This window comes from Lynx rufus, unplaced genomic scaffold, assembly GCF_022079265.1.
Source record: "Lynx rufus isolate CCGP_SWC_20201006 ecotype Redwood Valley unplaced genomic scaffold, mLynRuf1.p SCAF_6, whole genome shotgun sequence".
In the NCBI taxonomy this organism is placed as follows: Eukaryota; Metazoa; Chordata; class Mammalia; order Carnivora; family Felidae; genus Lynx; species Lynx rufus.
Genome location: NW_025814878.1, coordinates 142,307,128 through 142,323,057, shown reverse-complemented (window position 1 = coordinate 142,323,057; position 15,930 = coordinate 142,307,128). Strand labels below are relative to the sequence as shown.

The 15,930-nt window shown below is 49.5% G+C and overlaps 1 protein-coding gene across 2 annotated transcripts in view; it reads right to left on the bottom strand.

Annotated features, from left to right (window-relative positions):
* Window positions 1-9,454: 9,454 nt before the first annotated feature.
* CARMIL1 (capping protein regulator and myosin 1 linker 1) overlaps window positions 9,455-15,930 on the bottom strand; it is a 311,314-nt gene continuing 304,838 nt past the window's right edge. For both annotated transcript variants that reach the window (XM_047103122.1, XM_047103121.1), the window contains one exon: window positions 9,455-10,497. In XM_047103122.1, the coding sequence (XP_046959078.1) occupies window positions 10,318-10,497 (180 nt within the window). In that variant the 3' untranslated portion in view covers window positions 9,455-10,317. The remainder of the gene's footprint in view (window positions 10,498-15,930) is intronic.

Below are 15,930 nucleotides of genomic sequence, written 5' to 3'. Positions count from 1 at the left end.
GATTACCTGACTGATTTTGACACTGTATCCAAAATTAAAAAAAAATTTTTTTTAATGTTTATATTTGAGAGAGAGAGAGAGAACAAGCAGAGGAGGGGCAGAGAGAGAAGGAGACACAGAATCCAAAGCAGGCTCCAGGCTCTCAGCTGTCAGCACAGAGCCCAATGTAGGGCTGGAACCCATGAACCACAAGATCATGACCTGAGCTGAAGTTGGACACTTAACCAACTGAACCACCCAGGCGCCCCCGCACTGATAATATTTTTAAAGCTCCCCTAGGAATTAAATCAGGACCACTGACTATCCCTTTGTCTATTATATATTTTGGTCATTTTATGATTTGGATATGGCTCCTCTGAAGGACAATATGAAAAAGGAAAAAACTTCTTAGAATTCATACTTATAAGTCGCTCTGGTAAGTTTTAACTGGTGGCTGAGACTAAGGTTTGCGTGCATTGTTCTTTTTTATCCCTGTTGATTTCACTTTTTCCTTGCAGTCATTTCCTGCTTTTCTCATTAGCATAGCTAATTGATGGTTAGTTGTACAAGAAACATCAGTGGTCTATAATTTGAAGCATTGCTAATGAACCCTGACGCATGCATTCAACTCTGACTTAGAATCTCTGCATCTTTTTATAAACTCAAAGTGAAATTTCTCGCTGGAAATATAAACAGGGCCTTCTTTAGCATTATCTTCTGATATTTATTGAACATTCAAATGTGGCGAGCCTCTCATAGACTCTATAGTAAACCTTAGGATTTAAAGAGATTGCTTTGATTTAGTGACAGCTCCAAAGGGCAAAGGAAAGAAACAGCCATGAGGGCCATTTTAAGGGTGACAGAGTGTTAAAGACCTGGATTGTGGCAGTGTCTTACCACCACATACATGTAATAAATATCATCAAGGTCTACACTTGAGGTAGGTGACTTTTAGTTGATTAGACCACAGTACAGCTGTTTAAGAAGTCATTCTAGAAGTGGACTTGGCTCCACTCTATAAATATTTGTTGACCACCCACCAAATGCCAGGGACTGAGCAAGACTTCCAAGGGCAGCCTGGGATAGTGGCCGGAGACAGGGGGTCAGCCCCAAACCGAAGCAGGCAACGTGAAGTTCGGGACCCGGGAAGCAGGAGCTCGAGGAGGAGTACCCGAGAGAAATACACATGGAGTGTGGGACGTACTCACTGATGAATTCTCGGCAGAAACATGAATTCTTGCAATTTAATAGCATGTGTGGTCAGTGATTTTTTTTGTTTGTTTATAAATGGCATGAATACAAGTGAACTTTCATATAATAAAGCATAAAATCCAAGTTAATTATTTGAAACTATAAACCTTTCTGTGATGACACGGTGATCATTGAAACTCTTCTTTGTCCTTCTGGGTCCCTTAGAACTCACTTTCAGCGTGGGCTGCTTGTTGCCAGCTGTTTCTCTTGTCAGCACTGCAAAAGCCACGCCCTCTGTCCCGTCTACGGCCCCCTTCGAGGGTGACACTGAGTGCCCCAGAATCTGCCTTGGCGCTCACCCAAGGGAAAGCTGGCAGTGGGGGTATAGCCCATCTCTCCATCCGAACCGTGACCTCTCCATGACGGTCTGTTGCTAGGTAACAAACCACTCCCAAACGCAGAGAACGGTGGTCATGGACTTGCGTACAGTTCTGCAGTTTGGCCTTGGGCTCGGCAAAGGAGGTTCACTGCTGCTTCCGTCGACATCACCGGAACGGTCCAAAGAAGGGCGTCCCTTACATGGCTGCCACTTGGTACTGTCTGGTGGCCAGGAGCTCAGCTGGGGCTCTCTATGGGGAAGCTTCAAGTCCTCCTCCATGCGGCTCACTTGGGTTTGTCACAGCACAGAAGCTAGGTTCCAAGAGGGAGCGGCCTAAGAAACGAAGACAGCAGCCACATGTCTCTGAAAGCCCGGCCTCAGAAGTTATGCCCTGTCACTATTGCCACATTCTGTGTCAAAGCCGATGTGGACCTTGCCTGCCAAAGCCTTGTAAAACTTTAGACGCCACCTCTAATCCTCTGCGATGCTCTGACTCTCAAAAAACAGCTTGTTCTTTTAAAAATAAGTTCCTGTTTTTGTCTTGTGGATTCTCTTTGTTTTTATTATAAATTTTTTTTAATGTTTGTTTATTTTTGAGACGGAGACAGAGCATGAACGGGGGAGGGGCAGAGAGAGAGGGAGACACAGAATCAGAAGCAGGCTCCAGGCTCTAAGCCATCAGCCCAGAGCCCGACGCGGGGCTCGAACCCACGGACCGTGAGATCGTGACCTGGCTGAAGTCGGACGCTTAACCGACCGAGCCACCCAGGCGCCCCATCTTTGTTTTTAAATATTTACATGTGTCCGCCGTCCTTAAATCCCCATCGGACTCCTTCATTACCACGGGCGGTGAGTTTTCTCGTTGTTCTGTCATTTTTGCCTGGGAGCTCATCTCCGGGGAATCCCGTGCAGGCCGCAGGTTGGCGGAGGCAGTCCTAAGGGATTTGCAGCCTGGCCTCTGCCAGCCACTCGCAGCTTCTTTTCAGATTTAGAATTGGACACGAACGCTGCAGTAATTTGAAAAGTTAACGATGACGTCTTCTCAGGTTGGAAGAAGGTCACTCCATTAGGATGAGGAAAACGGTGACGAACTATTCTGTTAAATAATGTTGCAGCGGTGCCTGGAGGGGGGCTCAGTCGGTTAAGTGACTGACCCTTGATTTCGGCTCAGGTCACAGTCTCACAGTCGTGAGATCGAGCCCTGCCTCAGGCTCTGTGCTCACTGTGGAGCCTGCTTGGAATTCTCTCCCTCCCTCTCTCTCCTCCTCTCTCTGTCTTCTCTCTCTGCCCCTCCCTTACTCTCTCTGTCTCTCTCAAAAATAAAAACAATTAAACATTGGAAACAATGTTGCAGCCCCTGTCTGTGATAAAAGTGGCAGGCATTTTTCCCAGCTTGCCATTTATCTTTTGACTGTCCTCATGGTCATACATGACACACACATGTTTTTATGTTATTAAGAGTTGGAGTGGGGGCGCCTGGGTGGCGCAGTCGGTTGAACGTCCGACTTCAGCCAGGTCACGATCTCGCGGTCCGTGAGTTCGAGCCCCGCGTCGGGCTCTGGGCTGATGGCTCGGAGCCTGGAGCCTGTTTCCGATTCTGTGTCTCCCTCTCTCTCTCTGCCCCTCCCCCGTTCATGCTCTGTCTCTCTCTGTCCCAAAAATAAATAAACGTTGAAAAAAAAAATTAAAAAAAAAAAAAGAGTTGGAGTGGTCAAAATTGTCTTTCGTGTCTTCCGGTTCGCTGAGAAAGGGCGATTTTAATCATCCCGATTATTCTCATCGGGGGCTTGGCTATCACACCCCCCGCCAGTTAGATTCTACATAACTTTGTGATTTTGTTACTTCTTCCTTTTTTGTCCTGCCACGGCTGTTCCTATACTGCCTGACGTAAATCAGAGTTATGCATTTCCCAAGTAGAGGCTCCATGAACACATACCTTTTCTTCCAGAAAGGAACCAAATCAGGAGATCAGGGATGCCGCTCTCCAGAAGGGCACTTCAGCGGACTGACGATACACCCCCGTTCCCTTCAGCTGCTTCCTGCAGGTTCCTCACCAGATGACAGCAAAGGGGGGGCCGTGGGAGGGAGGGAGCCTGTGCTGGAAGTCCCCCTAGGGCTCCCGCTGTGCCCCTGGGGAAGGGACATGGTCTGCCTTGTCTGGGATTTAGGCTAGAGGACAAATGTGGTCTTTTTCACTCAGATGTAGACCAGCACAGCTCATCGGCATCAGAGGATCGAGTTAAAAGCCATAGGTCCAGAGAAACAAGCACCTTTCATTGCCTATCGCTGTGTGCTCTGAGCTCAACCCCTTCTGGGGTTCATCAAGGGGCGGCAACGTATGCCGGGGACCTTAATGGGTCCGTAGTCTTGCAGCCACATGGTAGCCCCTCTGGCCGGCTTGGGATTCACTCACTCCTGTCTCTGAGCACAGTTTGCTCTGTTCTGAATGCAGATGGCCCTCCAGCCCCCTCACGGTGGTCCCCCTCGTCTCTCTGACCTTCTCTTTCAGGAGCCAGGAAACTTGGTAAAGGACAGTAAATATTTTAGGCTTTCTGGACCCACAGATCTCTGTCGCAGCCACGGCGCGTCGTAGACGGTGGGCAACAGTGTGCCGACCCCTTTCCTAAATTATTTGGAGAAAGAATCTGACGGGTTCTGTGGGTCAGAGGTTCACTCCTGATCCAGTCCTTCAGGAAAGAGGATTTAGAGTTGGCCCACTGGATGCCCAAGGCTAGGAGGAGAGAGGGACTTTTCTAGCAGAGTAGCGCAATTTTATTATCTGGGAACGGGGGCAGAGGGAGTCTGCAGGTCTGTCTTCCAGACGTCAGTATGACTAGGGATGAGGAAAATCTCTGACATGCTGGGCATGCTGGGCCCGTATTAAACTCCACAGGAAAACTGAGCGGTCCCACTTCTGAAATGCCCGGATCCCCACGACAGGGGCCCAGACCCAGGCTTTCACGCGTCCTCAGATGGGGACGGGACCACCGCACCCCTCCACGGACCTGCCAGGCTGCAGCGAGGCTCTGAGCCCCTTCCTGGTTCACGCCTCCAGCTGTGCAGCCTCAGGGACAAGGTCTCTGTTGCGGGAACGGTGTCTTGTTTTCATGTGTCACACTTTCCGGTGTCACCTCCCGACTGAGCCTGGTGCTCCCTGGGTGGCCTCACGTGGCACATGGTGTGTCCCCTCCTGCGAGTGACCAACTATCTTCTCAGTGGCGGGCGTCTCCTAATCTGTAGACCTTTCATGCCTGAACAAGCATAAAACCTACCATTCGGCCCTAAAAAAGAATGACATGTTGCCATTTGCCACAACATGAATGGGCTTTGAAGGCATTACGCTAAGTGAAATGTCAAAGACAAATACCGCATGGTCTCACTTTTGTGTGGAACCCAAGAAACAAACACAAAAACCAACAGAACCCAACGCCCAAGCTCTCGATCCCCGCGGTTACCCCCGTGGCTGAGGACACCCCTCCAGTGGGGAACGCACATGCCATTCAGGTCTAGATTCTCTGCAGGGACTCAACGTCTAGGAGCTCAAGGCGCGCCTTCCGGCAGGGCTGTTTCTGCGTCCGGGCCCCTCGGACCACACGGAAACCACTTAGAGGGTCTACCTTCCTTTCAGAGCTTCTGTCTGGGAAGGACATGGCTCCTTCCCTCTTACCTTCAGGAACGAAGGTTAAAACAGGCTTTCCTTTTCAAAAGTCCTCACGATCACGGCGCGTCAAGGGAGGTGCAGAGCTGGGCCCGATCCCAGAGTGCCAGGCCGGGCGTGGATACATAGGTGCACGGTCTACGTGTGCATACAGGGTAGGTGACAGCCTCTTTGAGTTAAAGATAACACCAGCTGCCACTGGACAGTGTGGACACGTTGCCCCGGTTCTGTTCGATCTTGCCTCCATCCGACAGCGGTGTGGACAGAGCCCTTGGAGAACACACATCTCACCACTGTGGATTTGGAGAAACCTCTGACTGGGGAGAGCGTCTAATTCACGAGAAATTTTCAGCTGTGGCTTGGAGACTTCACCTGTGTGTAAATTGTCCTTACAGGGGAAGCTCCAAATTCAAGGTGGGGAGCATCTGACCCCAGACTCAGAAATCCTGAGATGCAATTCGCCAGTCCCAGATGCTCTGTTCTGCATTGTGGACCTGGGCCATGTCGGTGACGGTGGCCGACCGTGACCCACATTCCGGACCCGCGCACCTCCCTGGCTCCAGGCCGATGTTGCCTGCTGCTCAGAAGCAAACTGGCTGTTCTCCCACGTCCCTGTGTGAGGCACGCAAGCGTAGATGTCAGCTCACGCGAATTACGGCACCAGGCAGGTGAGAATTATGGCTCGCGCGGTGACTCTGTCCTGCTCTCGGCTCAGTGTGAGTTGAGAGCCGGGGGGCCGGGATGTTCACACAGAGCAGCTCGGGGAGCAGACAGCTTGCCCGGTGCCTGGCCCGCCCTGGGAGGAGGCAAAGAGCCGGGCGGGCCGCCTCACGACGCGCTCTTTTAAAAAAATTATTTTTTGAATTTATTGCCAAGTTGGCTAACACACAGGGTGTCCAGTGTGCCCTCGTCAAAACGCGCTTTTATAGTTCTTCATCCAGTCCACCCGCGGGAGAGACCAACGAAAAACCAAAACACAAGAAGAAGAAGAAAAGTACATCCCTTGTTTTCAGCCTTCCCCGTGCCTCTGTCCTCCCTGCTCTGGTTTCCAGCAGTTTGGCCACGGAGCTGGGCTCTGGGCTAAGGAAGGTCAAGTCAGGAGGGGAGCGTGTCACTTAGGGCAGGACACTGAACGTGGCAGTGGTAACAGTGAGGGCCCGACCCCTCCGCTAGTCCCTTAGCACCTCACGAAGAGGGGGAAAGGAGGGTCAGCCCCACGGTCCGCGGCCGCATCTGCCTGGTCTCCCAGCCAGCTCCCCAGACAGGCCGTCCAGGGCATCGGCCACCGTTCCTGCTCCGGGGAAAAGCAGAGAGGGACAGAACGAGCGCACCACGTGGTCTCTGCACGGCAGGGCCACACTCGGGCGCCGCTTTCAGTGTAGCAAGCGGAAGCTGTGAAGCAAAGAATCGTCTCGAGGCCATCTCAGTTTAGCATTTTCACACGGGACTGAAGCCAGGCACAGCTTCTCCGTTGAAAAGTCGGGGCTCTCCTGCCCTCTGAGAGTAATTCCGTTGTAATTTTTCACTCTTTCTTCTTTGCACAAGAAAATGGATCATTTGTTTTCCCTTCGCCTTTGCACGGTTATTTTCTCTGGGAAGACTGTTTTGCAAACGGCGAGTTAAAACGATGGTCAACGCAAGCCAGCGCACAAGGAGGGGGGAATGAGGGGGCACGGGGCAGGGGCAGGGGCCCGAGCTCAGCTTTCCTCCTGCCCGCACTCCTCCCGTCCTCCTAAACCAGGCATGACGCTTCTCTTCCTGAATAGTCAGCGGCCAGTTTTTAGTTGCAACTGAACTTCTCTGCGACACCTGACGCCGGCCTGACCGTTGCTGGCCAGTGCCATGTGCCAAGTACATCCCAACTGACCGACGTTAAACTAAGGGAAAGCAACATTGGAAGGCCGGCCTGCAGGGCCCAGCCACACCCTGTGAGCAAGCAGCCGTGGTTCCTGGATTATCCAACCCCTGCTTGGTGTACCTGGGGTGGGCCGGGAACCAGCCGCATCCTCGGTTCCGGGCTGGCACGTGACCCCAACGGGAACGTCGTCACTGTCGTTTAGCTTTATGGGAAGATTCCAGACCCTTCCTGGTAGTCGGTCTGCTTCTCTCTCAGTCTTGGGATTTTCTGGGAGTCCAGAGGGCTCTCTGGAACAGGGAGCTCCCGATCTGCTCCCTTGCGGTCCCAGCACCTGGCTTCACTGGTCCCCGAACGTGTGCACCTGACGGGGACCCAGAATCGAGGTGCGGGTCCTAGACGACCTGAGACGTCAGTCTGCTCTCCGCCCCCAAGGTATCTTTCTTTTAGGGACATGTGAAAAATGGCAGACTGTGTCCCACCCCCACCCCCAAATTGTTATGGCAAAGCCCCAACCCCCAACGCGGTGGTACGTAGAGGTGAGGCATTCGGGAGCTGATTAGGTCATAAGGGCCGCACCCTCATGAACAGGATCCCTGCCCTTCAGAGAGTCGCCAGAGACCTCCCTTGTCCCTTCCACTGTGTGAGGACACAGCAAAAAGCCATTTACAAACCAGGAGGCAGGACATCACCAGACACCGAATCTGCCAGCCCCTTGATCTTGGACTTCGGGCCTCCAGGGCTGTGAGAAAATGTTTAAGCACCGCCTCCTCCCCCCCCCCCCCCCAACAAGTCTATGGTGCTTTTGTTATAGCAGCGTTCAGGGACTAAGACAAATCCTATCTTCATATGTATTCGTGAACATATTCACAAAACAAACACCAAAGCCCACATGCCCTGAGGGAAATGCACTGGCCTTCAGCTCAGCAGATACCCCGTGTTCCTGAACTTGGTCAAGGGACCCGGGATGCGGAGAGTGTGGGGGCTCGGTTTCTCCAGGAAGCAGAGGCCGAGGTGGGACTAGACCGTGGGGACTTTTGTGCCGGGGAAGCGTCTGTGGGGGACGCGTGCGTGGGAGCAGCGGGCGAGGCCGGCACCCACAGACCAGGCTGCTGGCGACCACCTGGGGAAGGCGAGGGAGAGGCGGCCTGGATGGAAGGGGCTTCTGCTGCTCTCAGTCCCGGTCAGGCCAAGGGGAGGCTGCCCAGTAGAGGCCGGGGGCGAGGGTGTCACAGTTTTGGCACGGGGGCCGTGCTGGGCCCGCAGGGGTAGCGGGTGCAGGCAGCCAGACCCCCACAGCGCTTTCCCTTGAAGGGGCATCTCAACAGGTATGTCCTGATCGTCAGCACGAGGGGAAATGGAGTCTCGCTCAGCCGCTCGCCTCCCTGGGCCACAGGGCTTATCTGTATACGCTCCCCGTCTTACAGTATTGCTCGAAAACACGCACTGGCTCCTGCCACATACCCTCGAGTTCCAACTCCAAGGCCAGTGACCGTGCGGCCTTCTCCCGATGCAAGAATCCAGAGAGAGAGCTCAGGTGGGGTCCTCACCACATGCTCCAGGTGAAAGGGACCTTGCTCGCTCGGAGATGAGCACATTCTGCTGTCTCCCCACTGACGCCTATGGCCTGACGTGGGTCACATCACACATTTATGGGGGACGCTACTACGAACCAGACCAAGTCCCTGTACTTGCGAAGGTATTGCTTCAAGGCCCTGCACGAACGTCCCCTCCTCTGAGGCCTCAGCGTCACAGACAGAACTGATGCCCCCTTCCCACTGCAATCCGCTGACCACGAACGCAGGCTCTGTCGTGCTGCATGTGGTGTTAACTCGCCGAGTCCCGTCTCTGCCCGCGTGTTTCTCCAGCTTACACATCCAGCAGAGGCGTCTGTTCCTATGGGCGTGTAAGACATTATGACATTTATGTGGAAGCAACAATCTGTGTCTTCATAGAATCTCACGCAATGGCAACAAACCACTCAGTCCACATTTACTGGCACTCAGTCTGTGTAGGGGTGTGTGTGTGTGTGTGTGCGCGTGTGTGTGTGGTGGGGAAGAGTCATGTCACACACGCCCCGACTCCTGTAATTCTTCTTTCCAACCGTCAACCGCACTGCTTGTGAATTCAAAACACCATTCACGCTCGCACCCCTTTTAGGGCCCTTGATCTGAGGGAACGGGGAACGTATCAAACTCACAGACTTTTGATTAATTTCCTCTTCTTTGCAAAGGTGAGAGCGGACAATGGATTAGCGAGTTACATCTATTTTGAATATAACAGGTTTGATTATCTGGGGTCTGTGATCATTCTGGATTTTAGAAACACGAAGTTCATTACTACGAGCCAATCCTACACTTACGAAAGAACCAGAGAAGGCCAAAATTCCACTTGTAAAATCATTTTATTGGTATAAATATACATATGAATAAAATACCTCAGCCTGTAATGTAAGTGAATATTTGTGAAATGTCTTAAAAAGAGTAGTGTTTTGATTTTTTTTACAGGTGTCAAAGTATTCTTAAAATCATACATTAAAAGCTAATATGCAGACAGAAATTATAGGCCTTCAAAAAACATGAATATTCATAAAACCTCATTCCGATCAACTATGTACATGAATCCGGGCACATGGTAAGATCAGCTGTGGGCCTCTTTCACCCTGTTCTTAACTGGGCTCCTGGATGGTATCGCGAAGGTCACCGACCAAATTTACGTGGACAATTCCACATCAAGAAGGAAGAAGTTCCCCAGGGGAGAACGTAAAAACCATAGCCAAGATCTAATATATATAATTTATACAAATTATTTATTAGTGTGCTCTGTTAATATACTTACAATGTGCAACTGCATACATCAAGAATAAATTGCTCTCTCGAGTCAAGTGCAGATCTGACACGGGTCCAAGCAGCGGTACCCCACCGTCAGCCGATGGTGATACTCGTGTGAGGATGTGTCCAGGTACTTGGATTACCTCCCCAAACTCCTCTCGCGGGGCACGCTGTCGCTGCCTCCGAGAAATTCCAGTAGGGCCCATGGAATAATTGCTGGCTTTCACTAAAGGCATATGGAGGAATGCTTCGGAATCAAATGCCGAGGGTCGGGAGAAGACGAAACAAATGTACTTTGATTACCAAAAAACCCAAATGGGTCTGTTTCTGTTTTCAAAAGGCAAGTAAAGAAAAGAAGGGAAAGGAAAAGAGCACCGAGAGAAGAACTCAGGAGGAAGCGTTGCCCTTGACTGCTCTCTAACGGCTAACAAAGCACCCCTGCACTGAGACTTGTGCACCGGGGACCTTTACACAAAAATAAACTCTCTCTCCGCTTCTTCCCCAGAGTCGCTAGATTTGCCGCCTTGGTGGCCGTCTCTACTGGAGGACCACGGCTTCTGTTCTGGATACTCCTGGGCCTGCTGGCCCCAGCTTCTCCTTGAAACTGGAATGGAAAGGGGAAGATGTCATTACGGTTGGTAGGGTACAATCGACGGCCTGACCGATAGTGGGGGGAGATGCAGGGGCCCCGAGGGGCGGGAGGAACTTGCTCAGAAACGACTTACCAGCTACGTTTAGAGACTCGAGGCAGAAATGAGAAACAAACCAACAAAAACAGAAGCAAATCAAAATGAGAAAACACAAAAGCAGGCCATGAGAGGGCAAAGCTCTCACGGCCGTGGTTGAGAATCTGGGGGTGCTACGGACAGGGGAACTGATGGGGGGCCCTCCGACCCCTCACGCACAGCCGTCCCTCGTGCGGCCAAGGCAACAGGACAGACAGAGCCTGGCAGAGGCGCTGCTGGACAGATGTCCCACCTGATGCCTTCTGCCACCATCTAGACCTGGCTTTCTCTGCTCTGGGGCCACGACACGAGGAAGGGCCCAGCAAACCTCAGTTCCTCGCGCTAGGAAGTGAACGGTTCAAAGCCTTGTGAGAACAAATGAATACTGCCTCGGGTGCTGTCAGTCCTCTTGGAACCAGCCTCCAGGTGACAGAACTGTCATCATGGGTGCCCACTCTGATCCCATATAAATATGAAGGACCCTCCCCCCCTCCCCCCACCGCGACTTCGCACAGCCCTGATGGGAGGGGTGGAGAATTACTGGGCTGGAGCCTTTGTTACGTGTCCCGTCGGGCATGCGTGCTTCAGGACTGATACACCTCACAACGCCCTGGCGGGGAGGTCTTGTAAAACGTGGAATTTGGATTTAAATGAGACCTCTCCCTGCAAAGTGCATGTTCTTGACAACTAGATCAGAGCTTCGCGGGTACCGTACCTCAGGGCGATTAAGGCTGATTACATATTACTCACCAAATCTTTCGTATAGATACCACTTAAGCCAAAAATACCAAGCCCCACACTTGGTGTGGCTTGAAAGCAGACAAAAGCTACCTCGTCACTCAGAAGTTCAAATGATCCAACTAGGAACACAGGCCTGGAAAGCGACAGGATCCCGCTGATGCTTCTAATGACCTTGACTTTGGCAATTATGCTAAAAACTCCTCTGGCCAGGAACTGGCTATTCAAATGCTTAATCCATTAAAGAGCGGTTCAGGAAGTAAAAGCTCCTGAATCCTGACAGTTAAAATGCAAACATAATAAAGTATTTCTCTTGCCAATCTGGTTGTGGGGCCAGATTCTGATCTCCAGACAATAAAAATTTAAATGTAGTTAATTACATTAAATGGAAACCATCCACCCTTCTCAAGAGGATAAACTTCTCAAATCTCATCGTAAAAATAAGTAATTTTTTAAAAGCCTGACCTCTTTTTGCCTAACGCCTTGGAGCAAATTCTCAGATGGAGGGGAAAAGCAGAAAATATTACAACTGATTTTATTTTTTCGCTTGAGTCGTGTAAAAAAATAATAAACGTCCTTTGAAAGTTGTCAACCAATCAGGTTTGGGGGCAAAGGTAGATAATTTTCTAAAAATGGCTTGTTCTTTAACACAAAATCCATTTGAAAGTAATCTACCAAGAACTCTCTAAGTTTTCAGCTTCTGCATGTGCTACAACCAGGAGGAAGGACAGCAGATTTCTCATCATCTCCAAGCCACTTTGCAATAATCTGACCTCAAAGTAGAGCACTGCTAGTGAAATCTTGCTAGAAAAATTGATTCATTCCCTTTTAAAACCAACATGAGCTGTTCCTGTGTATCAAGTGACTCAAAAACAAATTTCCGACGCTACAGGTTCAAAAGAAGAACCCAAAATGGTGATATACGGCTTATTTGACTTCAGAGCAACCACGTTGGCTCTAATTCTTAGATTCAAAAGCTTTCCATTCCGCCAGTATTTTAGCTTCCTCAAAATCCCAGGGCCTCATTCATGGTCTGTGAAATCAGAGTACTCTCTAAAAATGACACATTCATGCCATCCAAAATGTTTATGTCGCAGGTAAAAAACAAAAGCACCCTGGATGGACCCAGGTCGCTGGAGCGCAGCTAACTGAAATTCAGAGAGATCTCACGTAGCGGTCTTCCTGCAGAAAGCAGACGGCCCTTCCATCTGCATCGTTAACAAGTTAACAGACTGGTTTCTGGGTCGGTGACATACACCCAATACGAGTCACGAAGGCACAAATTTTAATGCGTCCAACATAGTCACTGAGAGGAATAATAATATGGCCTTTCTAGAGGCCCCACAAAGCATTTCACCAAGGCACTGACGCTATTTAAAAATTCACTGATTACACTCTTGTGGACGTGAGCGGGATCCCGAGACTAGTCCCAGGCTGGCATTTCCTTAGCGTTACAAGGAGGTGCGTGAGTGGACAGGAGACCGAGGCAGGTGAGATCAGGGACCTCAAATCACACCAGTGGCCAATGCTGGCCACTCGCTCTCCCAGCCTCCCACCTTCTCATTAGTCCAGATCGCTGGTAGGAACAACTTTGTAGGGGGAATGTTCTTTGTTAAGTTAGTTTTCCAGTCCTTAGGCAGCATCTATTTGACTGCATATGATTAGGAGGCTAATTACAATTATATTGAAGTAGGTTTGGTCAAGCTCCCACTGACGAATAGTCCCAATAAGATTACGTCTGCTTGAAACTGAAAACTCTAGAAGTTATTCTAAAATATAAGATTCAGGGGGCGCCTGTGTGGCTCAGTTGGTTCAGCATCTGACTCTTGATTTCTGCTCAGGTCACGATCTCACAGTTTGTGGATGTGAGCCCCATGTCAGGCTCTGTGCAGTCAGCACAGAGCCTGCTTGGGATTCTCTCTCTTCCTCTCTCTCTCTGCCCCTCCCCTGCTGGCACGCTCTTTCTCTCTCAAAATAAACAAACAAACGTTTACAAAATAAATAAGTGGAATATAAAATTCAGGCTTTTTACTAATTCCGATGAACCTTCTCCTGAGCAGCCTGACTTAATGCTTGACTTTATACAGGATAAAGAAAGTCAGGTTGCCTTACTACACGTCCTCAATGCAAGTATTCACACCGTTAACGTGCTGGGGCGTCTCTGTGTGTCTGTAGATGTGTTTGGTGCCATCCCACAAACCATTAAAATGATAAAAAAAAAAAAGTGCTTAAGTCAACAGGCTATTCAACATAAACACTGTGTGTATACTCACATCCCGTCTACGGTGGCAATGATTGGTGCAGGAAGGATTAAACGTGAAATCTGTCATTCTGGAAGATGATTTGACTTTGCATATATACATGTACCATATACACGTGCTAATTTTAAAGCTTCCGAAATGTGCACATGAATTCGGAATTAGAGATGCATTTGAAAATTTGAGCTCTTCTCCATTTTAAGTCCCACCGACATCCATCTTTCCCACGAGGAAAACGTGAGGACCTTAAAAATAATATTCGGTAGCCAGCCCTGATGTTTTTATACTTTCTGGCAGGAGCCAAAACTGCTGACCAATGGTTAAATTTCTTTTGAAGAACTCATACCGGGGTAGCAGAATCCAGATCTGGTGAAAAAAAGTAGGACACAGCACTGGCTGACAGACGGTAAGCCACAGCCAGATATTTTCCTGGTTGTAGGTTGGATTATGGAAGAAGCAAGTGACATATAAAAGACATCTCAGAGTAAGATGGCCCGAACAAACAGGGTACATCATAATATATACAAAGCCAAACCAACTATTTTCTTCAAGAAAACAGGACATACTCTAATGAAAACATCACAGCTTATAATTAAATGCAAGACGGGAAAGGACACGAGATTCAGAAGGTACAGATATTTCCAGTAAAAGAAAGCAAGCATTTTACCTGTCCGGTCAATACTAAAATAGCCACACAATTAAAACAACCACCAGGATAAAAATATGCAGCATGCTTTGAGAACAACAGCTTCTGTTTGTCACACGGATACACGATTTAGGAAAATAAGAAAGCTGTTTTAGCTTACACGAAGCCGCTCCTGAAAGATTTAAAGGCAAGTACACAGCACGGGCTAACAGAATTGCTCTGCTAAATGCCGTTTGTTAACCGGGAACTATTCAGAAAGCAGACTGCTTTGGAATTCTCAAGGATGAAGACAGGCAGGTGGGGGAATCGGCACTAACAAAACAGTATTAAAATATGTGACATAAAATTACTTTAATTGAAGCTCCTGTAAAAACTACTTTTTTTGGTTCCTGTTGCTATTTCCAGAAATCAGGGCAGAAAAGCAAACACAAGATGGTCCTGTTTAATTCCATCACACTGATACAGCCCATCGGAGGGAGAACTGTAAGTCCAAGAGGTCGTGGAAAAATCTGAGCCAGGCACAGAACTTCTTGCCTTCCTACGATCTGGCTTATTCCTGTGGCCAACCTTTCTGTCCTATCTCAAAGCCTTCCTGCAGGACTGGTGCGGTCCCGGGGCTGGTCTCCTTGTGTGTTACATGAAGTGCTTTTTCAGTGGCTTCTGGGAAGAAGGGACACTGTGCTCCATCAAGGTGCTTTGTTAGGTAACCAAGTGATAGAAGTCGGCCGACACGATAGTTCAAATGTAAATTTCCCAAATCTAGAAACATCTATGTGACCTTCTCCAAAGGGGCAATACAGAGATAGGGCTTCTGATTTAATACGCTCTACAAATAACCCGGCCTCTCTTCAGAAAACAAATGTCTTAGGTGTTCGTTTATGTGCCTTTTCTGTCACTTGAAGATAACAGGTTTTTCTGAAAATATCAGAGAAAATCTCTTAGGAGACTTATTGTAAGCACGTGTCTGTAAACGAGTCTACCATGCAGGAAATCCGGGTGCGTGTGTTCCAACCAAACTTTATTTACAAAACCCACAGCGGGTCATCGCGTTCGTTTGTTTCTTACAGGGTCAAACATAGGATTCCTCGGTAGTGTCCGTGACATCACTGGTATTTATTGATTTTAAATTTTTAATTGAAGTCTGGTTGCCATATAACATTACGTTTGTTTCAGGGAGTCCTTTAAAAAAGTGAAGGGCCAAGTCCGTTGTTTTTTCTCGGGCAGGCGCTACCCGGCCCAACCAGAATGTTCATCTGTGATCTATAGACTTCACTCTGTGCTGTGGGGCGTGTCCTTAACTCCACCAGCTCCACCCCGTTAGCTAGCGGGGGGTGGGGGGGGGTGGGGGTGCAGATCGCCAGGCAGGTCGGAGTGCACAACTCATCCAGCGGTACCGGCCAAGAAAGCTGGCCCCAAATGTTGCCCGAGGGAGACAGCAGATGCCTTCTGGCTGCTGTTTTGGTTTATAAACCTCTGTCCGGGAAAGTCCTCAAAGACAACAGTTCCCACCGGAGGCGGAGGCGCCCGTAATGCAGCCGGTTGTGAAGCGGTAAGGTGGGTCTCAGAGGAGGTGTGTTATCCGTAACAAGGTGCGGAAGTTTCAGAATGCTTTATCCTTTTGCAAGAAAGAGAAGTTACTCCTATAATCGGGTCACTTCCATTAACTTGCC